At 39.0% G+C, this 26,176-nt stretch overlaps 2 protein-coding genes across 2 annotated transcripts in view; one reads left to right on the top strand and one right to left on the bottom strand.

The window, feature by feature from the left end:
• LOC135197488 (claspin-like) overlaps nt 1–26,176 on the bottom strand; it is a 269,392-nt gene that overhangs the window by 142,391 nt on the left and 100,825 nt on the right.
• Nucleotides 1–26,176, top strand: part of LOC135197633 (claspin-like) — an 85,300-nt gene that overhangs the window by 1,781 nt on the left and 57,343 nt on the right. Inside the window, exons 2-5 of the mRNA XM_064224652.1 lie at nt 14,539–14,746; nt 16,926–17,146; nt 19,968–20,033; nt 20,307–20,488. Coding sequence (XP_064080722.1) covers nt 14,539–14,746; nt 16,926–17,146; nt 19,968–20,033; nt 20,307–20,488 — 677 coding nt within the window. The remainder of the gene's footprint in view (nt 1–14,538; nt 14,747–16,925; nt 17,147–19,967; nt 20,034–20,306; nt 20,489–26,176) is intronic.

A 26,176-nucleotide genomic window follows, 5' to 3' on the forward strand; every position in this document is an offset into this window, starting at 1 on the left:
CCATAATCAACAACAGCACCTCAGTGGCGGGATTGGTATGGTTTTGGCCTACCACCTCGGTGGCCGCAAGTTTGATTCTTGGGCATTCCACTGAGGGGTTAGAGATGTGTGTTTCTGCTGATCGAAGTTCACTCTCGACGTGGCTCGGAAGTCGTGTAAAGCCGTTGGTCTCGTTGCTGAATAACCACTGGTTCCATGCAATGTAAAAAAACTATACAAACAAACAAACATAATCAACAACACTTTGAACTCCATGCCATGCACAAGTTGTTGAGGTAATCCTTAACTTGAGGGATGAAGCTCTGAAAGAACTAGTTAGACATAAGGACTTTTGTGATCCATGCCTTGGAGTTGTACTTCTAAAACAGGCAGCAAGTTCTTGATTTTGTTCTTGAGGGCCCTGGGGTTTACAGCTTTGTAATTAAGGCCTTGTTCAGCATGTATTGTCACACATGATGAGGATAGCCATATCTTTGTGCTTAAGGGGGCCGGCCGGCTAATGCCATTTTTTAAAGACAGGACTTTCACATTCATACCACTTAATAAGGTAACTTGGGACATTCCCAAACCGCATATGATTTTCGCGTTGACCTTCGTTTTGTGATGCCAGGGCGATTTATCCTGAAAATAACCATTTTTCAAATTCCATCTCCTCCCTTGATACTTAATATTAAGACCTGGAATTATATCATATATAGACCTGATGTAGACCTCCAATCAAATGAAGTTTTTTTTTTTTCTGTCATTTTTTTTGCTAGATATGAATTTTTTCATTATGGTAAAAAAAATAAACCCTATAAATCAGGGGAAAATTTAAGAAAAAAAAATTAGAACAAAATTGGAAAAAAAGGGCTACATTTGATTGTTTTATGATGTTTCTCTTAAGTTATATACAAAATTTCAATGCTATAACTTTAAAACTAAGGTAGAAGATAGACTATAAAGGTCAATAAGTATAGTTTTGAGGTACAGGCGTTCAAAGTTTTTCTTTGTATTTTTACAAAGACAATGTTAACCCTTAAATGCCTAAGGGGTATAATAAAAATCGTCTCCCGTATGCCTAGGGGGTCTCGGAGTGAGCGCCAAAGCGGAAAAAATATTTTTTTCAAAAAATCACAGCACGCTTAGTTTTAAAGATTAAGAATTCATTGCCTGAAGTTTAGTATGCAACCATCAGAAATGAAAAAAATATCATTATCATATATAAGTAATGCGATATATGATAATGCAAAAACAAAATTTCATATATAATTGCATTCAAATCGCGCTGTGAGCAAAACAGTTAAAGCTAACAAGTTAATTTTGTTTTCGGTGTATTGTACACTAAATTGCAACCATTTTGGTATATAACACATTGTAAAACGATCACAGCAACACAGAGAAAATATTATCACAAAATGATGCATGAATTCGTAATGCGCTGATGTAAAAAAATGTTTTTTTCAAAATTCACCATAAATCTAAATATTTTTCTAGAGACTTCCAATTTGTTTCAAAATGAAGATAAATGATTGAATATTACTATACTGTAAGAGTTTTGTCTTACAATTGCAGTTTTTGACCATTTTGGACGAGTTAAAGTTGACCGAATGTCGAATTTTTTTTATATATATTTTTTTATATGCAAATATTTCAAAAATGAGAAAAGCTACAACCTTCAATAATTTTTTTTTGTATTCTACATGAAATTGCGCACATTTTGTACATGAACTTCCCTGCCAGATATATACTTAGCTATAGTCTCCGACGTTCCGACAGAATTTCAAATCTCGCGGCACACGCGACAGGTAGGTCAGGTGGTCTACCTTATTCCGCCGCCTGGGTGGCGGCGTATGAACCAATCTATCTCTCCAGCAGATTTTTTTTTTCTGTCGCTGAAGCGATAACAACTGTTGTCGTTTCATTCCGATATATTCTTCATTTCTCGCTTGCCTGGAGATTGATTTGGACATTTTGGTATTCGCTCTATTTTGGCTTGGCATACGCTGATTGTGGACCGTTATTGACTTTGCGCTGGATTTTCCTGTAGAATGTCTGATTTTGATTCTGTTTCCAAAACTCCGGTTTTGTTTAGAGTATGTTTGACCGATGGATGTAAGGTGAGGTTACCGAAAGCTGCGGTTGACCCTCACACTCTCTGTGTTAAATGTAGGGGGAATGAATGTTCGTTTAGTAACCCGTGTCAAGAGTGTGAGGTTTTGAACGAAGATGAATATAAGGCTCTTTCTTCTTATATTAGGAAACTTGAAAGGGATAGGGCTACGTAAAGCTTCTTCAAGGAGTTCGAGCAGGTCGAGAATGAGTGAGAATGAAACTAACATTAATGTAGTTTTTAGAACCTTCCTCCCAGGTCTCAGCTCCTGCTCCCCGCACCGAAGCCGTAGATTCGTCTTCGGAGGCGGCGGCCTCAAAAGCTTCCTTGTGTTCTAAGGTGGAAGACAGAATCTTCGTACTGATCAAGGTAAGAGTGTCAGTGATGATAAGTGTAGTGTACCCAGTGATGTGGAGGGTGCGTCTGAACCGGCTCCTTAGTGCCTCCAGGCCTAGACCTCTTCCAGACTCCCAGTTCCAGTGGAGGAGGAAAGTCGAAAGCCGCAGGAGGGCTAGGGAGAGCCCCCACCGGTCAGGCGTCCCCTCGGCAGATCCTGAAGTTCGCTCCCAGGCTGCCTTGGATCGTAAGAAGAAGAATATTCTTCGTCAGTGTTTTTCGTCATCCTCTTCTCCTTCGCCGAAGCGTGGTTGGAGCTCTAAGGAGGCGTCACGCCCGTTGAAGAGGGCTGCGGAGGCTCCCTTCAGTACGTTAGCGTCCAGCCCAGAAGACTTTTCTGATGTAGCTTCCTTGCAAGCAAAGAAGCCTAGGAGATCCAGTGATCGCCCTCCTTCTCCCGCTCCTCGCGCTGAGCTTGCTTCGGAAGAAGATCCTGGGGACTCTCCTTCTCGAGTGCTAGCGGGCCTACAAGCTCAGATCACAGCCTTGGCGGACTCCTTGGCATCGAGATCGCGTAGAATGAAGGATTTGTCTCTCCCTATCAAGAAATCGAGGCGCGTTTCGTCGGAAGAGCGCTCTCCTTGTAATCGGCGATCTCCTTCTTTTGAGGATACTTCTACACATCGTAACATTTCACGAGAGGAACACCACTCCCGCTCGGAGGTGTCGAGACGCCATTCGACGGATAGGGGCTCCTTGGACTATGAAGATATTTCCCCAGATCGGATTCCTGCCTCGGGTAGACGCTCAGCCCCTTCTGTTTCTCCTTCTTCTAGAGTTCGTGCAAGAAGAGAGAGTCGCTCAGGTCATAGAAGACTTATTTCGTCGTCTCCGTCTCATCTTTCTTCTCCTCGCCTTCTCAGAGAACCTAGGGAATGCCCTTCTGAAAGTAGGCGCACTTCTCCTCCCGACTACTGTCGTGGGGCGTCGGATAACGTGACTGGTAGGCGCTCATCGCATGGAGTTCGCTCCTCCCCTGTAAGACATCAAGAGTCTAGTAGGAGCCCTGCTCCTGGTAAGCGTCCTTCTTTTAGTAGCTGTTCTCCTGGAGAAAGACGCCTTGATCCTCGTTTGCTTCGTTCTCCTAGTAGGCGCTCTTCGTTCTCGAGACTCCCTACTCCTGATCGGTCTCCTCTTGCTAGAAGTCAAGAACGCCTCAAGCGCCCTGCTTCTGTTAGGCGCTCGAGCCCTTACAGACGTTCTCCCCTTGGTAAGGACCAAGATCTCGCCGAACGCCCTGTTCCGTTTAAGCGCTCGGAGCATAGCAGCCGCTCTCCGCTTCGTAGGCATCAAGAGCCTCTCAAGCGCCCTGCTCCTGAAAGGCGCCCTATTTTTTAGTAACGTTTCGCCGCTTGGTAGGCGCCAGGATTCCCCTAAGCGCCCTGTGACAGATAGGCGCTCGGCGCCTAGTAGCCGCTCTCCTCACGATCGGCGCCAGGATTTTAGTAGGCGCTCTCCCTCTCGTAGTTTCCCTAGGGATAGACGTGGTCTTTCTAGGGAAAGGAGTCCTTCCTCTTTTGCTGTTAAGAGTTTGTCTGCATTTAGGAAGGAATGCGAGTTTAGACAAGAATTTTCGGATAAGCGTCCTTCTTTTACGACTCGTCGTTCTCCTGTACGCCTCTCTACTTTGGAATCTTCTCCTCATTCAAGATGTTGTCTCCTTCATCGCACTGTACCCCAGCTAGGAAATCATCTAAGGATTCTCATAAGGATCCTCATCCCCGTTCTCCTCTTCAAGAAGACCAGGAAGCCTCTGAGGAAGAAACTAATACAACGGCAACAGTTTCTTCGTACAAGAAGCTCACAGAGCTTCTCCTTCAGGAGTTCGGAGAGTCTTTGAGCCCTACTGCTCCTCCTTCTCCACACTCGTTCTCCACAGCGAAAGCAACGAAAGGATCTTCGTGTGTGAGAATGAAACCGACTCTTTCTATGAAGAAAGCGCTCAAGAGTTTTCGGTTCATGGAATGTATACTAAAGAAGAAGCGGGGAAAACTATGTTTGCCTTCCCTCCGTCGAAGCTTTCAGGACGGACAGGATTTTGGTATGAGACAGGAGAACCCTTGGGACTGGGCCTTCCGTCTTCAGCTGACGCAGATTTTTCGGCACTAGTAGACGCCACTAGAAGATCAGCTTTGAATTCGGCCAAAACTACGTGGGCAATGAATGAAATAGATCACATTCTAAAAGGCATTTTTAGAGTCTTGGAAGTTTTCAACTTTCTCGATTGGTCCCTCGGAGTCCTAGCCAAGAAAACTCAAGGACCGGACACGTTTTCTCCGGAGGATTTGAATTGTGTCTTATCCTGTATGGATAAATCGGTGAGGGATGGGGCCAGCGAAATAGCTTCACTGTTTGGAGCAGGGGTCTTGAAGAAAAGATCAGTATTTTGCTCATTTTTAACAAAGTCTGTCTCACATGCTCAGAGATCGTCTTTGCTTTTTGCCCCTCTCTCTACGCAGCTGTTTCCTAAACACCTGGTTCAAGACATTTCGAAGGCTCTCTCTGCCAAAGCTACGCAGGACCTTCTAGCGCAGTCTGCAAGGAAGCCGCGCCCTACCTTCCAGACTAAGACGAAGAAAGCTAAGCCGACCTCTCAGGAACCCTTTCGAGGGGCTTCTACCTCTAGATCCTCTTCGTTCAGAGGTCGGAAACCAAATAGAAGAGGGAGGACTTTTACGAAGTCAATCAAACCTCCCAAGTAAGACTCAAGTCCTTCAGACAACTGTAGGCGCCAGGCTTTTACAGTTTCATATATAAAACTTTATGTAACGGCTAATTTAAAATGGTGTAAACATTACGACAATCGCACATATGATTTTTTCGGAAGAGTTACCGCGCTGACGTAAGGAAAATTTTTTTTTTTTTTCATAAATTCACCATAAATTGAAATATGATGCTAGAGACTTCCAATTTGTTGAAAAGTAAAGGTAAATGATTGAATATTACTAGAATATAAGAGTTTTAGCTTACAATTGCGTTTTTTGACCATTTAGGTAGAGTCAAAGTTGACCGAAGGTTGAAATTTTGGCACTTACCGTTATTTATATGAAAATATTTCAAAACTGATAAAAGCTACAACCATGGGTTGGTTTTAGTTGTATTGTGCATGAAATTGTGCACATTTCCATATATAAAACTTTATGTAACGGCTAATTTAAAATGGTGTAAACATTACGACAATTGCACATATGATTTTTTCGGAAGAGTTACCGTGCGGATGTAAGGAAAAAGTTTTTTTTCATAAATTCACCATAAATCAAAATATTGTGCTAGAGACTCCAATTTGTTGCAAAATGAAGGTAAATGATTGAATATTACTAAACTATTAGGAGTTTTAGCTTACAATTGTGTTTTTCGACCATTTCGGTAGAGTCAAAGTTGACTGAAGGTTGAAATTTAGGCACTTATCGTTATTTATATGAAAATATTGCAAAACTGATAAAAGCTACAATCATGAGTATTTTATTGTTGTATTCTACATGAAAATGCACACATTTTCATATATAATACTCCATGTAATGGCTAATTTAAAATGGTGTAAAATTTATGTCAAAGTGACGAAATAATTTTTGAGATGTGTCACTAATACTTTTTAGTGCGATAAGAAAGAAATTCACGCTTGCGTGCCTGCGTAACGATTGTAAACAAAACAACACCTCTATCCATGAACTCCAAGCATCCCCCTAGGTGCGTGATTCAAAAGTGTTCGGCTGGTAGGCCTATAAGTATTTTTCCGCAAATTTTTTTAAAATTTTTTATGTCGACGTAAATTACGTCCGGTCGGCAACCAAAAGACAATTTATCTCGACGTAAAATACGTCCAATAGGCGTTTAAGGGTTAATAAATCATGATTATTATGAATTTTGTATTTCTTTTTGGGTATTAATAAACCAAAACTATGTTATTTATCATAATTAATCATAAATGAAGATCCCTTTGTTCATAGATCGTAGCCTGGGGCACTGTGTCAGGCGAGATGGGGCACTCCTTCCTATGCAACTCTCTCTCCTTCACTAACTCGGCTTATTAGAACAAATTTTCTTCTGCATGTTAGCGAGATGTTTGGCTTGTTTTTTCCTCTGGCATGATGAAATTCTTGCTGAAACAAAGATAAACAGACATAAAAGCAAGCAAATGTCAGAGGTGAAACTCGAAGGTGCACCCTCTATCATGTTTCTGCTCGCGCTGAAGGTGGTAAGCTGAGAACCTTCCCTCTTGCGACTCATTGAATCTCTACAGATGCCATTGCTCATGATTTGTTTGACGATAATTATCAAAATTTACGATAACAGAAGAAATATTGCTTGTTCTTGTATGGGTCAATGTTTTTGGCATATTGCATTATGTTTACTACCGTATATACTCGCATATCATGCGACTCCCAAATTTTCACCCTAAAAAAAATGATTTTATCACGTATCTCGTGTATCATGTGAGTTAAATTTATGAGACCAAAATTTAACAATATGCTAACCTCTTTTCCTCCTCTTTATCTATTCCGTTTTTTAGTTAGGTTAACCTCTTTTCCTCCATCTCTTAATCTATCCCATCTTCTAGTTAAGTTTAAAAAAGTAAAAGAGAATGCAAAAAGTATCGGTAGTGATGATATAATTGTTTGGAAAATGCATACAGCCAGAAACAGCTGATTTGCTATGAACAACCAATCTGATAAAAACAGCCTTTTTGCTTGCATTTCAACCATCGTGCGATAGTAAAAAAATTACCATAGTTATGTCACAAATGACGTTGATGAGAATTGGACTGAAATGTTTTTACATTACAGGTAGTAGTTGACTTACTACCTCAATTGGTTATGAACTACCAGTCATTAGTCGATTTGGACCTAAGTCGACCCGTGTTAATTTACCATAAGAATATTATACTAGCGTAGCCTACACTATCTTTACATATAGGGTAGCCTAGCCTACACTACACAGCATACTTTATACATATATGGCATACTAATTATTAATTTCAGCTAATTCTCTAGGTTCAATGCACAATGGCTTATGATTATTCAATACAAAGAGAAATTGAATAACATTTAACAAGTTAGCCTTGCCTATACGATGATGATGACATTGTGGTACATGTACATATACAGTGGTCCCCCCATATTTGCGGGGGATGTGTACCAGACCCCCCATGAATAGTTGGAACCCCTATAAAAATGCTGAAAACAGCCTATTTTGTTACTTAAAACTCGAGAAAAAACCCACTAAAAATTTTTAGAATTTGTTTTTGTAGTTTTATTACAAAAAGTGCATTTTATGATGAAATTGATAAAAAAAAAAACCAGGAATTTGTGGATATTTACTCATAGAAAAATACTGCGAATATGCAAATTTTCCACGAATAATGCGGGGAAACATTCCCGAGAGAAATCCGCGAATGTGTGAGTCTGCAAATTCCGGAGAACGCGAATGGGGGGTCCACTGTATATACGAATACAGTTAGCCTTCAGTATACTGTATACTACATATAGGATATAATTTAGTAATTTAATATTAATAAAAGCCAATTTTGGAGTTTCAATGCATTCTGATGACATAACAGGGGAAAAAAAAAGAAAGAAAAAAAATTGGACACGAAACGGAAATCAGATTCGGACCGACATTGGCATACCAAATTGAGTGATGTCAGGCTGCTGACAGCTACGTATATTTACAAAATAAGTACACAATGTATATGCATCTTTTCCGATTCTGTTAAAAAGCTTTCATATTATTGTATCGTAAAATACTAACAAAGCTTGTCAGTGTTTTGGTTTGGAAATCAGCTGATGACGAATATGTGTTTATTTTTTCGTATTTAACTCAGTTCAGAGCGAATTGCCTCTCTTCTAGTTACCGTAAAATATCTAGATACTCTACTTATATGAGACAGTAATTTGTCATTATACGACATGTTTTTAAGTCGAAATATGAATTTAATATGTCTCTTGAACTAAAGTATTTTTTTCGCTAACAGATTGCATAGTAGGCATGTTTATGTGATTCTGCTTGCTATTTTCACTTCATTTCATTGTAGTACGAATTTACTGTTATGGTTACGTTACTTATCTTTTATCGGCGTGAAAACAACAGTAAAATGTTCTTTCAAGACCTGAAGTTTTGATTAAAATAATTTTCTCTCAATTTTATCTACGGTTGTGTTTGATGGCAAAAGTTTACTGGAGTTATAGCCTTACTCGCTATGGGTAAAAGATTGGCAAGGGCATATATGTACTGCTAAATTTAATCTGTAAGTTTTAGCTGAAGTTGAGGAAAGAATGTTGATACGCTAGACTATTATCGTGCATCGGCAACGTGGATGAAACTTTCGCAAACTTCGGTATAGTACCATCAAACTCGACCGTAAACAAAATTTGAGAGAAATGTTTTAATCAAAACTATCGGGCATGAAAAGAACACATTTTACTGTTTTCACTCCAATAAAAGATAAATACGTAAAGCTCGTAGTATTCTGATGAGTTAAAGTGAAAATTTGAACAGAATGTTGATTTTTGTTTACATAATAAACTTACCCTCAGCGCCATCTACTAACGAAAAAATAACTAAATTTCATTCACAAATGATACTTTTTCAAGTGATATTTCCACTTGAAAACACTTTGTATAACATAAATAAACCTTGTCTCATATAAATTATAGTACTATCTTGAGATTCATTTGCGCTAACTAGAGGTAATAAAGTTGCTCTGATTTGAGTTCAACACAGCAAAACAAACTTACTTCGCAATCGCCCTCAGCTGATTTCCAAAACAAAATATTGATTGTTATGTTTGTATTTTATAATACAAACAAATAGTAATATGAAAATACATATACATAATATTATTGGATGCAGTGAAGTAAAACAAAGCTTTATAAAATATCCATGGAAAAGATGCATATCTATTATGTTTGTATTATATCATATGATACTAATATATGATTATTACATACTTGAATTTTCTATCTCATGTAAGATTCTACCCCCTTAAAATTAGCTCCAAAATTAGGGCTTCAAAAGTCGCATGATATGCGAGTATATACGATAATTACCCTGTAACTAAGACAGTAAGAGGAATTTTGACAATATTTCTTGCACTCATTCTCCATTGCCATACGATAGTCCTTGAATTTTATCATGACTGCATTTTTTGCCCTATACCCCCATATATAGGGGTATGGGGTATAGGGTGAAAAATGCAAAGCATGATAAAATTCAAGGACCATTGTATGGCAATAGAGAATGCATGTACAAAATATCTCATCAAAATTCCTCTTACTTTCATAGTTACAGGGTAATCAGTAAATGTAATTCAATAATCCAAAAACATTGATCCATAAAAGAAAATGCAATATTTCGTCTGCTACCATAAATTTTGAAAATCATTGTCAAACAAATTGTGAGCAATGGCATTTGTAGAGATTCCATGAGTCACAAGAGGGAAGGTCCTCAGCTTACCACCCTTCAGTGCAAGCAGAAACATGGTAGAGGGTGCATGGTCCCCTTAAACCCGGGGCTCTGCCTTCATCCTTGATGAGTTATGTCCTAAATGCATTTTTTATCCAGAATGAGCCAGTCTCGTTCATATCAAAGACCTGTTCTGAATGGTAGCCCTTGTTCCAGGTGATATTTTTGAAGGTCTTGGGATATTTTGTGGCCACTCTGGCGTCTGCTGATGCCATTTGTCCACGCAGAGGAACAGGCTTTAGGAGGAATCATTTTTGGAACAGTGGGACCACTTTTGGAAATGGTAGAACCACCCCTTGCTGGCATGAAAACATTGAGGAGCTGACGATGGTCCTGATTCTAATTCTTCTTTGGGGTCACCTATATATATACAGGCAGTCCCCGGTTATCGGTGGGGGTTCTGTTCTCGGCAGAAAACCTCCATTCACTGAAACTCTGTGATTTACAGCGCTTGTGGTGCCAAGCTTTGATGAATGGCGCCCATGTTAGGTATGTTATGGTGCCATAACTCTATTATCGGCACCTTATGGCACTGATAACCGAAAATTGGCCTGTTATGGTGCCATAAATCGCTGATTTTATGGCGCTTGTTGATCGCCAATAACTGACTCTGCCGATAACCAGGGGCAGTTGACCCCCGTATTTGCTAGGGTTAGGGACTACAACCACCTGCAAGTACTGAAAATCTGTGATAAATTGGAATCCTCGACTTTAAAAATGCTTATATGTAACTGCCTATTTAAAGTCAACCATCATCAAGGAAAGCTGGTACCCTACTGTGTGACTGGCTCTTTCCAACCCTTCAAGCCAGTAGCTATTGTTATAGAAAAAGAGAGAGAGAGAGTGAGAGAAAGGCTGAACCAAGTTATTTACATCAGTTTAACAATAGAAACTGTCGGTACGATTGTTTTATTTTTTATTTTTTATTCATATTACAATAAATACAGCTCACACATTAGTGATAGTACGAACCAAAGCATCGAGCTACAAGTGTTGCAGTTGGCTACTTCCAACTCTTTTAGTCAATAGTGGGTTGTCATGGAAAGAGAATGGGGGGGGTGTGAACATTGTTTTTTTTTTATACAATACAAATTAAATGATAATAGATCAATATTGAGGGATTTTCCGTCAACATTTGATTGATGTTTTGCTGTTTTTGCATTAACCTTTAAACGCCGAAGCGGTAAAATAAAAATTGTCTCCCGTGTGCCGGAGGTGTTTCGGAGTGAGCGCGGAAGCGGAAAAAATACTTTTTTCAAAAAATCACAGCGCGCTTAGTTTTCAAGATTAAGAGTTCATTTTTAGCTCCTTTTTTTTTCATTGGCTGAAGTTTAGTATGCAACCATCAGAAATGAAAAAAATTATCATTATCATATATAAATAATGCGATATATGATAGCGCAAAAACGAAATTTCATATATAATTGTATTCAAATCGCGCTGTGCACAAAACGGGTAAAGGTAACAAGTTACTTTTTTTCCGTTGTAATGTACACTAAATTTCAATAATTTTGGTATATAACACATTGTAAAATAATAAAAGCATCACAGAGAAAATATTATCACAAAATAATGCATGAATTCGTAACGCGCGGACGTAAACAAATATTTTTTTCAAAAATTCACCATAAATCTAAATATTGTCGTAGACACTTCCAATTTCTTTCCAAATGAAGGCAAATGATTGAATATTACTATACTGTAAGAGTATTACCTTACAATTGCAGTTTTCGACCATATCTGATGAGTTAAAGTTGACCGAATGTCTAATTTTTTATATATATATTTTTTTATATGCAATTATTTCGGAAATTAGAAAAGCTACAACCTTCAAATATTTTTCCTTTTATTCTACATGAAATTGCGCACATTTTCATATATTAAACTCTATGTAATGCCTAATATGAAACGGAGCAAATATTCCGAGAATGGGACGTACGCATTTCGGAGATTTGTGGCGGAGAATCCGCGCGCGGAGGGATGGAAAGTTTTTTTTTTTTTAATTCACCATAAATCTAAATATTGTGCTAGAGACTTTGAATTTGTTTCAAGAAGAAGATAAATGACTGAATATTACTAGACTGTAAGAGTTTTAGGTTACAATTGCGTTTTTCGACCATTTCGGTAGAGTCAAATTTGACCGAACGTGGTTTTTTTTCTATTTATCGTGATTTATATGCAAATATTTCAAAAATGAGAAAAGCTACAACCTTCAATTATTTTTTGTTTTATTCTACATGAAATTGCGCACATTTTCATATATAAAACTTTATGTAACGGCTAATTTAAAATGGTGCAAACATTACCACAATCGCACATATGATTTTTTCGGAAGAGTTACCGCGCGGACGTAAAGAAAATGTTATTTTTTTCATAAATTCACCATAAATCGAAATATTTTGCTAGAGACTTCCAATTTGTTGCAAAATGAAGGTAAATGATTGAATATTACGTACTAGAATATAAGCGTTTTAGCTTACAATTGCGTTTTTCAACCATTTCGGTAGAGTCAAAGTTGACCGAAGGTTGAAAATTTGTCACTTATCATTTTTTATATGAAAATATTTCAAAATTGATAAAAGCTACAACCATGGGTTGTTTTTAGTTGTATTGTGCATGAAATTGCGCACATTTCCATATATAAAACTTTATATAACGGCTAATTTTAAAATGGTGCAAACATTACCACAATCGCATGTATGATTTTTTTTCGGAAGAGTTACCGCGTGGACTTGAGGAAAAAGTTTTTTCATAAATTCACCATAAATAGAAATATTGTGCTAGAGACTTCCAATTAGTTGCAAAATTAAGGTAAATGATTGAATATTACTAAAATATAAGAGTTTTAGCTTACAATTGTGTTTTTCGACCATTTTGTCGAGTCAAAGTTGACCGAATGTTGAAATTTTGGCACTTATCGTTATTTATATGAAAATATCTCAAAACTGATAAAAGCTACAATTATGAGTAATTTTTGTTGTATTCTACATAAAAATGCGCATATTTTCATATATAATACTCTATGTAACGGCTAATTTACAATGGTACAAAAATTATGTCAAAGTGATGAAATAATTTCCGAAATGTGCCACAGATACTTTTTAGTTCAGCAAGAAAGAGATTCACCCTTGCGCGCCTGCGTAACGAGTGTAAACAAAACAACACCTTTATCCGTGAACTCCCAGCATCCCCCAAGGCGGGTGAGTCAAGAGTTTTTGGCTGGTAGGCCTAAAAGTATTTTTCCGCGAATTTTTAAAAAAACTTTTGTATGTCGACGTAAAATACATCCAGTCGGCACCCGAGAGACAAAAAATGTCGACGTAAAATACGTCCAGTCGGCGTTTAGGGGCTAAGAGAATTTATGTATATAACTTACCAATTAGTTACTTAGCTATTGTTTCTAAATCTGTCAGCAGCTAGGATTTTTGAAATTCGTGGTAGTGCTAGTTTGTTTTTGGTCAGGTGATAACCCCCCCCCCCCCGGCCCTCAATAATGAAATAAGATTTTATGTATACTTACCAAGTAGTTACATGATTAAAGCCTGCCCTCCTCCCCTCACATGGATAGTAGGGCATAAACAACTGATTTTCGTGCGATGTTGGTTCCTCTCTCCCCTGATAGTTGGGGGGTTGGTATCACCTGACCAAAGCAAACTAGCGCTACCGCAAATTTCAAAAATTCCAGCTGCCGACGGATTTAGAAACTATTGCTAGGTAACTACTTGGTAAGTATACATAAAATCTTATTTTGTTATAAAAATGTAATTTTTACTTTAACATAAATATTTGAAAATTAGTAAATATTTTTTTTTATATAAAAAAATGTATTTAGCCATGAAAATAAAACTAGAAAATAGTAATTAGTGAATACTATAGCTCAGCTTCATGAATTAGTGAGTTTCCCCGCAGTATAATATTTGAGGTAAATTTCACAGAAAAATCCACAAGTACTGAATCTGTGTTTGCTGAACCACAATCTAGTGGGGGTCCACTGTATATAGATATGTATATTTAGTAATCCTTCAATTATCCAAATTAATAGGGCCAAGGGTCCACCAGATGTGGACAAAATCTGTTTCGGAGTCGTGAAACAGAATTGCAAATAATGTGTCTGTGAGGAATGAATAGTAATAGAGTTGTTATGGTAATTATGCTTCCTGTACAGTGGTAATGATATGGTTTTTTAAATTCTCACAACTTGAAAAGCCTGCATAAAAGATTAAAGGACTGTGAACTATTTGTGTATTTGGATTTAATACGTTGATCTTGGTATTCACTTGGGTAAATGGCTTTGAAGCAACAGTACAGTAATAGCATTATTCTTTATTACAGAAACTCTATATGTATATACGTAGATGGCATTTATGAGGAATAAAATTTCGTATCTCAAGTGATGCATATACGTATTAGATTATCAGTTGTTTTATTCAGGATTTATCAATTTCTAAAGTTTCATCGAAATTATTTTGACCCTACATTAATTCATTTTTATTTTTAGAGAAAATGATACATCTCTTTGAATCAAGTAGAAGTGTTACCTTTATTGTTATAAGTAATTAAGAAAACACAATTTTTATTTTGCTTGTCAGATTATCATGATGATGGAGCACTTCCTGATGAAGAAGAATTGACTGATCAAAGTGAGACTGAATATGAAACAGAGTCAGAACCTGAAGAAAATGATATAATTATCAAGGATAAGAAAAAGAAGAAGAACGCTTATCTTGATGATGAAGCTGAAGAAGAAGATGACATGGATGTTGACGAGGCTGAGTATGACGATAACTGTGATGAAAAGTAAGTATTTAATTCCTCCCCCTTGATGTGCGACTACCTCGACAAGGTAAGATTGTCGTGGTCAGAACTTTCCTGTTGTATTTAGGCTGTAGTGATCTCCCTACCGGTTGAATAGGACCCTTGCAGCCAGCAGATAGGGCAAGCTATTCCCTCCTCTTCTCACCAGACAGAAGAAATAATATTATCCAGAAGATTTGTGTGATACTCTCCTTCATCTTTACAGAGCTTTCTGCCACCTGATGGATAATGCATGTCTTGAGAGAATTTTTTAACATGATTCTCCTTCAATTATATAGAAGAAAACAACTTAGAGTCCATTGTTATGTTCATAGTTCATGCTGTCATGGTTTCTTGACTTTTAATAGTGTGCTTGTATCCCCCCCCATTATGTATAGGTTATGTTATGAAGAGTTATTGTTGTCATCCTCTGTTGATGGATGGTAGCCTCTTACTGACGTCTTTGGCAAATTAGGAAAAGTTTCATGATGTGTGGGCAGATGAGACCATGTTGCAGAAGGGCCCAAAGGGCCAATTGAAATGGATCTTGACCAGTATCTAGAGTTTTACAGTTGTATTTTGCCAGAGGAGGTTGAAGGCCAATCATAGACCTCTTAACACTGTACTGCTATATTCATTAGATTTGGTTCAGTATGGTGTTAAGATTCCGTCATAGATGGAGACATCATGATCTTGCTCAACCTTTGAGATGTACACTTTCACATCCCAATCCAATGGGATTCAAGGGAATTTCTCTGCTTCCTCTGCTAATAAATCCTTATAGTGCATAGCACAGTACAGTACTAACAATGTAAAGTATGAGAGAATATATAGTACCAGTTTCAAGCTACTACACTATATGTAGTTTATTTTTTGCATCATACATATTTTAGATTTATAAAACAAAAACAATTGAAGAAAACATTATTGTAGTCTTGACACCACCACTGAACTTATGTAGTGATATACTAATTCAGATACACTCCAATACCACTTAAGTCTTCCAAAAATGACAAAAAACAAACCGATTTAGTTTTTACTGTACTCTTTGTATTTGTTTGTATAGTGTTTTTACACTGCATGGAACCAGTTTTACTGTACTGTAATAGTGTATTACCTCACCCTACATCATCATTTAGCTCCAAAACACTCAAGTCAAAAAACTAACTAAGTCAAATAAGGCCTTTAAAGCATGACCCCAAGACTTAAATTCACAACTAAAAACCCTGGGTATATTGATGATAAAATATATAACAAGACGTCAGCTAGCCGATTGTAAGCGTTTCACATTCAGTTGTGTACTTCACTTCAAGGGGGACATGTAGTGCCTCTTTCTCTCACGTGACGTCTTGTTATATATTTTATCATCAATATACCCAGGGTTTTTAGTTGTGAATTTAAGTCTTGGGGTCATGCTTTAAAGGCCTTATTTGACTTAGTTAGTTTTTTGACTTGAGTGTTTTGGAGCTAAATGATGATGTAGGGTGAGGTAATACACTATTACAGTACAGTAAAACTGGTTCCATGCAGTGTAAAAACACTATACAAACAAATACAAAGAGTACAGTAAAAACTAAATCGGTTTGTTTTTTGTCATTTTTGGAAGACTTAAGTGGTATTGGAGTGTATCTAAATTAGTATATCCCTAGTATATATGTGATAAATAATCAACCATTTATTATGAATGTTGGTTAGATTTTTGGCTAACAATACATTATGCAATATTAGGTGGGAGATTTGCAGATTTTCAATTTTTATTGTGAGCCACAGTCTCCCACAAAATTCTGGGGACAGAGCGTCATTGTAGTGTCAGTATGCTCATCAGCTACATTCTATTCAGCTTTATACTTTTTCTCTTTTCCCTTTGCTCCTTTCTCATTCAACTGTCCAACTTGAACTTTTAAGATTATTAATTCCAGTCCTTTTAGGGTGTAGAATAGTGACTTCCTGGTTTGGAAATTGAATGCTTAGTCTTTTCTTACTTTGTCCAGTATTTATATTCTAAAGGGAGATTTTAATAGCAAACTTCAAGAATCCGTAAAATTTCAATCATAACTCTTAGCTGTTATTAATGGAATATTTGCTAGCTTATGAGTCTTCATTGATTAATTATTTTGGGTACTGAGGTATCTATGGGATCTAAGGTTTACATGAGAAAGTCACGTGACACTCTTATTTCCAGGTATTCTGCTCAAGAGAATGAAGATAGCAATGATACTGTTGCACTTCCAAACATGGAAGAGGAGAGCACTGGTAGAGATGAAAGTCAGGGTGATGAACAGCTTAGGTTGCAGTGGGATGATACTCAAGATATTAAATCAACTCCTCGTGTAACAGAAATACCACGTGATTCAAGTACCCTGTCAAATGCTGATTTGTTTACCACACCATCATTAAAAAAAGGTAATTCTTTAAATTTGTATTTCACTAGAACTTGTAACATTCATAATACCGTAATTTGTTCATGAAACTTACCTGTCAGATATATATATAGCTGTATTTTCTGAAGTCCGACAGAATTTTAAAAACTTCCGACACACGCAGTGGTCGGCCAGGTGGTTAGTACCCATTCCCGCCGCTGGGAGGCGGGGGTATCAGGAACCATTCCCATTTTCTATTCATAATTTTTCTGTCGCCGGTGCTGGAAACACCTGTTTCCAGTACCTCCGTCTTAGATTTTGGAAACTTCATTGCCGCTAAGTATCCTAATTGTCTTTTAATTTATTTACTTGGATTTGTGGCTAGGCATACGCTATCTTAAATTGATTTGAATTTGATTCATTTTTGCATAAGATATCTGAATCTAGTTAGGCTAGTTTCAGAGGGTTTTGTCTGCAAAGATAGGGTGTGGCTACCGAAAGCTTCGGTAGATCAGCACTTGGTATGCACGAGGGGTATGAGTCTTGCTTCTTTGTTGAGATTTGTCATGTAAGGAGTGTGAGACTTTGTCTAATTCCGTAAGGAAGACGTATGATTCGTATGTACGCAATTAATCAGTAAACATGTCTAATTCCGTAAGGAAAACGTATGATTCGTATGTACGCAATTAATCAGTAAACAAAAGTCAGGGTAGTGAACCTGCTAACCTTCCTGTAGACTTTTTTTTTTTTTTTTTTTTTTTTTGCCTAACCCTGTAGTATGGCCTACGGGTTATGAATATGTCTGCGAGAGGTGATCGCTCTCCTTCATTGTTGTGAAGAGTGCTACTTCTGTTATTGTTTCTCATAACCCTGTAATGTTGCCTTCGGGCCCTAAACAGTGTCTGTAGATGTTATTGCCCTTTCTCTAATACTCTTTCGATTCGTATCTTAGAATCGAAAGTGCTTGCTTTAGAGAGCAATAGTGAAATGGCTAAGTGCAGTGACAGTGCCCCTTGTGTAGTGGAGGGTGCGTCAGATCGGCCTTATTTCGCCTCTAGGCCGGGACCTCTGCTTGACTCCCAGGACCCGGGACTGAATCGCCTTTTTGCTCCTCTCTCCTTTCTCCTGGCACCAGAAGCTTGAGTCAGGAGTTGATTCGCTGACGACGTTGGGTTGCGTTGATACACCCCAAGGTTTGCTTAGATTGAATCGCCCAGGCAGTCCAGACACTCATCCTTCAGCGAAGAATAGTGCCTTATGGTCTTCAGGGTACAGCCTTGCTGTCCTTGATTCGTCTGACTGGTCAACTGGTCGGTCACCTGACTTTAGTACAGACGGACTGACTGTGCATGTCCAGATCGAAGCTTTCAATATGGAACTTAGACATAGTCTGAAGTTCATGATGTCAAAGCATTCGAACCTCTCTTACCTGTTAACTTCTTGCATGTGATCAGGAAGGCCTTCTTCTAACCACCCTAGATACGACAAAGAGGGTTAGTGAGATTTTAAGCCATCGTCACAAGTTTTGGCTTTAGAGAACACAAGGCGGTGTGCTCTCTAAGCCTTCCGTTGTGGCCTAAGAATGGAAACCCGTTTTGTCCTTGGGCCAGGAGCTTGGAAGCAAGGATGGCACAAGTTAGTGGACAGGAGCCAGAGAGAGTCCTGTGCCCTGTCGGGTCTCTCAAGTTTTATCTACATAAAACTCAAGAAAGTCGAAGTCATTCGGGCAATCTGCAGTGTTCCGAAAAAGACCAGACTTGCCCATATCGAAGAACACCCTGGCTTTAGTGTTAAGGAGTTCTTTCAAAAATGCTCCTTCATTGTGTTTGCACAAAGATTTGAAATCTTTTTATCTGAATGCTCATGAGGTGAGGGCGCGGCCTCGGAAGCATTTCAACAGAGCATGGCACTCAGCAACATCCTGAGTACCATGTTTTAGCGAAGCAACTCTGTGTTCACTTCACACTCCCTGCGAGATGTGAAGATGGCATATGAGATCTGCTGCTCGCTAGGGCCATACGTGTCTGCAGACACAATCTTGGGAGCAAGAAGTACCACTCATCCTATCCTGTAGAAAATGGTTAGGAAGAGCTCTTAATTTAGTTGTTGAGTCGGCGACTTCTTAACTCTTAAGCCTTAGTTAACACACCTTAACTTTGGCTAGGTTGGTCAGGTGGTGATATATATATTTATATATATATATATATTTATTTTACTTCTTAGCCCTCATGGTATGGTCAATATGGTCTAGTCACATTGTGGTCACGCCCCCGTTGACAGATCATCTGGAGTGCACCAGCTTTATAGGTCTCTACCTCGCTGGCAACTCTAGTAAAGCAGAAGCAGACTTGGGTGACAGTAATCACGAAGTCAGCTATGCTAACAGGTGGAACCAAGATGTAAATCATCTGCATGCATTTGTTTCCCAAAATCCTTCTATTCTGTCCCTTCCCACCTCCAAAGGTGGGATTCAGCTATATATATATCTGACAGGTAAGTTTCATGAACAAAATGATATTGTTATGACACAATAAAGTTTGTTCATACTTACCTGGCAGATATATATAATCAAGTACCCACCCGCCTCCCCTCAGGGGACAGTGGAAATAAAAATTATGAATAGGAAATGGGAATGGTTCCTGATACCCGCCTCCCAGCGGCGGGAATGGGTACTAACCACCTGGCCGACCACTGCGTGTGTCGGAAGTTTTTAAAATTCTGTCGGACTTCAGAAAATACAGCTATATATATATCTGCCAGGTAAGTATGAACAAACTTTATTGTATCATAACAATATCATTTTGCTTATAAATATTCTCTCTTTGACTTTGAACAATTTTTGTTACGGTAATCTTTTTCAACAGATTTAGCTGCCAATTCTAGCGTTCTTTCGATTGCTGATTTATTTGCCACACAGTCTGTAAGAAAAGGTAACTCGTTTATTTCCATCAGCATGGAGTATGTAGGCTTTGGGATATTTATTTTGAAGTTAGTTTCAGGATTGTAGGTTACTGGAATGATTGACTATATTTTGTACGGTGGTCCTGATAGTCTTGATTGTGCTGTAATTTAAGTAGGGTGTTGAATGCAAAGTTTATCATTACAGTAGTGCACATTTTTGTTATGATTGTAGGTGACATTTGATGTGTTTTGAAACTGTATATTGCTATTTTGTATACTTTAAAAAGTGTCTATGTTTACAGGTGAAAGTGGTGATAAGGACTCTATGGACTCTAGTTTTGAGTTGTTTGGATCTGTTATTCCTGCTCATCAGCCTGGAGGTGGACTTAAACTTGGATACAATGATCAGCATAGTGAAACTGATAATGACCCAGGATTTCTGACTCCCCTAACTAGGTCAAAGTCAAGCTTCTTTGACCCAGCTGTAAGTAATTTTTAGTTTTCAGATGAGTTAGAAATGTCTTAAGATTTTTCCCTATTTTGTCTCTTATTCGTTGGTGTTTTTGTTGTATGCAATAGCTACTTGATTAGCTTTATTAAAACATCTAAGGGGAGGGAGTTAGGTGTGAATATAGCCAAGGTTATAAGACAGATTACTAATATGCTACTCTAGGCAGCTTGAAAATTCCTTAACAAAAATAGTATAGAATCTTAAGAAATGAGTTATTCTTGTTTTTGTTTTTATAAGAACCAAACAATAATACACAAGCTGGGGAAGTGTGTCTATTAAGAACTTCATTACTGTAATCTAGCTTACTTAAACTACCCTGTATCACAAAACACAAGATGTCCAAAGGCTTTTTTTGTTGTTGTATGTAATGTCATAACTGTATAATAAATGCTGTGAATATGGTGCAGTGACCAGGTTACCAATTAATGTGTAATCGAAATGCACATGTAAGTGCACTGCATTTGCACTTCACATTTAGTAGTGCCTTGTTCTAAAGGATTTTGACGGCCCTTTGGTCTGGAGTCAAATCTCTATCTCTCATGCTGTCCTGTCATTTCCTTCATCCCTCTATATTTTCTGTCCAATCCCTTATCAAACTTAACTTCTCGCTGTCTCTTCCCCTGCCAACTAATGAGTTACAACTGCAGACGAAATTGGCCATTCCTGTTGGGTCAGCGGATTTAAATCAAGGCCCAACCATGCAGTCTGATTTGGGTAGGGACTGTGTGCTGTACAAGCAACTACCCATCTCCAAAACAGTGCTCAACATTGCTACATACAATGTAAGAACTCTCTCTGAAGAGATACACCTGAGCACCCTTGAATCAGATTAAAAACATCAACTGGGACATTATCATAATCTCTGAGATGAGAAGACAGGGTGAGAAAATTTAAATGCTTAAAAGCAGACACCTGCTTTGCAACAGTGGCAAGGAAAGCAAACAAAATGGTGTGGGATTTCTCATAAAAAAAGTTACAGAGCAACATTGAGCAGTTCACAGCCACATCTGACAGTTGCCAGTGTCACTCTTAGAATTTCAAAAAGGTACAGACCAACAATCATACAGGTATATGCTCCTACATCAGTGTCATCCCAGGAGGAACTGGATAACTTTTATGATGACCTAAATACCCCTCTAAAAATAACAAAGCCTGGCAAGTTTTTGAATATGGAGAGCGAAAAATGAGAGGGGAGATGACTTGATCAATTTTGCTGTAGCACATGACAGGACTTCAAGATCATGAACACATTCTTTCAAAAGAGTGAAAACAAGAGATGGACACGGCGAAGCCCAAACCATGAAACACAAAATGAAATAGACTACATATTTGTAGACAAACATAATATAGTTAAAAATGTTGATGTCCTGAACCAAATCAATGTGTACAGCAATCGCAGGATGGTAAGATGCAAAATCCAAATAAACACCTAACAAGAAAGACAAAAACTATTCTTCTCAAGACTGGAACATATCAAAATGGCTGAAGCTCTCAAATCTACATTTCAGATAATTAAGAAACTGCTACAAGATTCTTGTAAATCTAGAAGACCAAAATGGTAATGAAAATTATCTTTAAAACTTGAATAATGACATATTATTCCATTGAAAGAAGTAGCAAAAAAATTCCAGGACAAAAAGGCCTCCAACAGCAGCAAATTCTCTGAAGAGACAAAGAACCCCATGAAAAACGTACAAATCTCAAGCCCCCATCAACAATGTGGGAGAAAATTGAAGCAGCAGAACTAAACAAAACTACAGAAAAAGCAATGAGAAGATGTCATTAAACAGGGGCAGAGGGTTTAAAACAGCAAAACGAAAGGCCCCAGGAAGCTGCAATTCACTGGGGTGCTGGAAGAGGACGGATCCTTTACAACCAACCGTGATGGAATAGTTGAGCGAGCAAGAGAGTATTACCAAAAGCTTTACTCCTCAGAAATACCCCATTACCATCTTCACGAAAGAGGAAAGCAACACCTATCTCGTGGCTTTCCAAAGATCACAGCATGCAAGGTGCAACTTATCAAACAAATGAAGAAGGGGAAAGCACAGGGTACAGATAACCTCACATTGGACCTAATATCAGATGCTGATGAGCCAATCCAAGTCAGACTGGCACGACTATTCAATGAATGTCTGAAGAAGAAATTTTATGATCAGTGTCACCTAAGATTTGCTAATGACATTATCGTTGCCCTCATCAAAGAAGAGCTTCAACAGATGCTCACCGAACTAAATGAAGCAAGCAGATCAGTAGGCCTCCACATGAACTTCTGTAAGACCAAAGTCATGAGCAATAAATACACTGAAAATACAGATGACATACTTGAAATTGAAAATCAACAGATTGAGGAAATGGACAACCACATCTATCTTGGACAATGAATCTATGTGAATAACCCTCGGTTGGCAGGCGTCTGGAAGAGCCAGTACAGTGTTAAAAAATAAGAAGATTCCCATCATCTTAAAAAGAAATTATATGATCAGTGTATCCTCCCCACTGTCACCTATGGGGTCGAAACTTGGAATCTAACAGAAAAGCTTTCCCTTAAATTACGAACAATGCAGTCCCTTAAATTACGAACAATGCAGTGGGCACATGAGAGAATTATGCTAGATCTAACTTGGAAGGATAGAAAAACAGCTAAATGGATATATAAAAAAACTAAAGGATATTCTTGAAACCATCAGTAAGCTTAAGTGGAACTGGGCAGGGAACATTGCCAGGATTGACAGACAACAGAGGGACATCACAAACAACCTTCAGGATGCCAAGAAGATACACAAGAAACCGAGTAAGACAAAAAACCCACTGGCGAGATGACTTGGACCAACATCAACGACAGTGACACAGAACAGCGGAGGATAGAAATCTATGGAGAAACCTGGGGAAGGCCTACATCCAACAAAGAACTTTTGAAGGCTGAAATGATGATGAATGATGTTCTTTACATTTTTGAAGTCTGTTTATATGTTTAGTACAGCACATGTGCTATACAGAACTTCTATCACTACCCAATACTAGTATGTACTTTATTTTGCTGAGTTTACAGTTACCCTAGAATTATGATTGCCATTCATGCATTAACCAGTCTGTCATACTCTACACATTCGTATTTCATACAAGTAACTTACCAAGTAATTACATAGTTAAAGTACATATCTACCTTGCATGGCAACTTTTTAAATTTTGTGGTAGCGTGTCTTAATTGTTTTACCTAGGTGACAGAACCCGCCCACAACGGGAACACCAGAACTACACGGCAGCCATCAAACAGTTGGTGTATGCTGCCCTTGGTGTAAACATTGCACCATTTGCAGTAGTTTTTATTGCAATTTGCAGTTGACATTTCATATTATATATAGGTGAAGTACAATTGTTTTATTTTGATTAGCACAGACTATAGTCAGTCTTTTGTAAGGATTTGGACCAGTTTTTCAACAAATACGTATGTCATTTTCTAACGGTTCTAGTGTTCACTATTGCAGCATGATGAGCTGTAAGGCTAGGCTAATTAAAGCCTGTTACAATTCTCATACAACCTGGTCTCTCCAACCTCTTAAGCACTCTTTAGCAAGCCGCGCTCTGGGTCCTGATCCAGTAAGGAGTCCAGTGCTTGTTAACTATCAAGAGCCAGGCTAAAAAATCATATGCAGCACCCCAGACCAGGCAGACTTCGAGGTCAGTCAATTTAAGAAAAAACGTCAATCGAAAGAGAAAGATATGCAAATGCACACGATGTATGAAAAAATAAAATAATAAAATTCTCCCCATCTTCCACAGGCTTTTGAAAATAACATTTGTTCATGAAACTTACCTGTCAGATATATATATAGCTGTATTTTTCCGAATCCGACAGAAATTTAAACACTTACAACACACGCAAGTGGGAGTCAGGTGGTTAGTACCCATTCCCGCCGCTGGGAGGCGGGTATCAGGAATCATTCCCATTTTCTATTCATAATTTTTCTGTCGCCGGTGCTGAAAACACCTGTTTGCAGCACCTCCGTCCAGATTTTGGAAACTTACTAGCTACTTGAGTATCCCTTTTGGTTTTTCTTTGGTATCTGAATTGGATTGGTGGCTTGGCACACATTGACTTTGGATTGATTTGAATTTGGTATTGATTTTTCTTTGATCAAGATGTCAGGGTCTAGTTCTGCTAGCGCTAGATTTTGTTCTATGTCCGAATGTAGAGGTAGGCTACTGAAAGCTTCAGTAGACCCACATTCTGTTTGTAAAGTTTGCAGGGGGAATGAATGTACGTTTGAAAGTCGTTGTAAGGAGTGTGAAAGATTAACAGAGTCGGAATGGAAGGCGTATGAAACCTATCTTAAGAAACTTGAGCGAGATAGGTTAAGGAGGTCTTCCTCCAGGAGTGTTTCAGGTAGGCAAGATTATAATTATTCTCCTGCTAACCCTCCCTCTGTAGATTATGCTCCTACCCCTGTAGTGTTGCCTCCGGCCCCTGAAACAGTGTCGGTAGAAGGTAATACTTTATCGCTAATTCTTGAATCGATTCGTAACTTAGAATCAAAAGTGTTAGCTCTGGAGAGCAAAAGTGAAGAGAAGTGCAGTGAAAGTGCCCCTTGTGTAGTGGAGGGTGCGTCAGATCGGCCTCATTCCGCCTCTAGACCTAGACCTCTGCTTGACTCCCAGATTACGGGGAGAGAGCATGTCGAAAGTCGAAGGAGGGTTACGAGGAACCCCCACCGATCTGGCGTGCCTTCGGGAGCTTCTGACGAACCTACCCAGACTGCCAAGGAGCGTGCGCGTGCACGTCTTCTCAAGGAGTGCTTTTCTTCTTCTGAAGCTTCCTCCCCGCGCAAGGGGTGGAGCTCTCATACCGCATCACGTCCGCTGAAAAGGACGGCTCGCGTTCGGGACGCTTCACGTCCAAGTTGTTCTCGGGAACTTTGCTCGTCGCCTGATAGTGCGTTTGCTGCTTTTTCCTCCGCAGAAGAAGCGTAAGGATTATTCGGAGGCGGAGTCTTTCCTAGATGTTTCTTTCGAGCGCCGCAGTCGCTCTAAGGTGCGTGAAGTGGCGGTTCCTGGGAGTAGGAAGAAGGCGTCCCCTCGCCACTCGCCTGCTCACAGGATCAGCCCCTCCCCAGAAAAGGAGGCTTCACCTACAAGCAAGATTCTCCAGTCTCTTCAGCAGCAACTTCGAGATGTTTTTTCTTTGAGAGAGACTGTTCCACGTCGCCGTAAGAAGGATGACAATCTTCCTGTGAAGAGGTCGAGGCGTTCTCCCTCTCCCTCTCCTCGCTCGTCTCTCTCTCCGTTTGAGTCTCCCTCTAGAGTTCGTTCTGCTCCCCAGCAACTTTTCTAGAGGAGGCGAGAAATTCGTTTCTCGCTCTCGTGAAGCGGTTGTTTCCGCTGCTACGAAACTTGTTGATAAGAAGCGCACTTCTGTGAAAGTCAAGCGCACTTTAGTGGACGCCGAGCGTGATTCGGTGCAAGGTAAGCGAGCGCCAGTGGACGCTCAGCGCGTTTTAGTGGACGCTCGGCGCGCACCAGTGGACGCTCAGCGCGCGCCAGTGGATGCCAGGTGTACACCTGTTGCGGTCGAGCGCGCTTCAGTCGGCGCCAGTAGATTGGCTTCGGATGCCAAGCGCGTGCCTACGGACGTCAGTTTTTCCACCTCCGCAAGCGCAAGCG

This window comes from Macrobrachium nipponense, chromosome 21 (assembly GCF_015104395.2).
Source record: "Macrobrachium nipponense isolate FS-2020 chromosome 21, ASM1510439v2, whole genome shotgun sequence".
Taxonomy (NCBI): Eukaryota; Metazoa; Arthropoda; class Malacostraca; order Decapoda; family Palaemonidae; genus Macrobrachium; species Macrobrachium nipponense.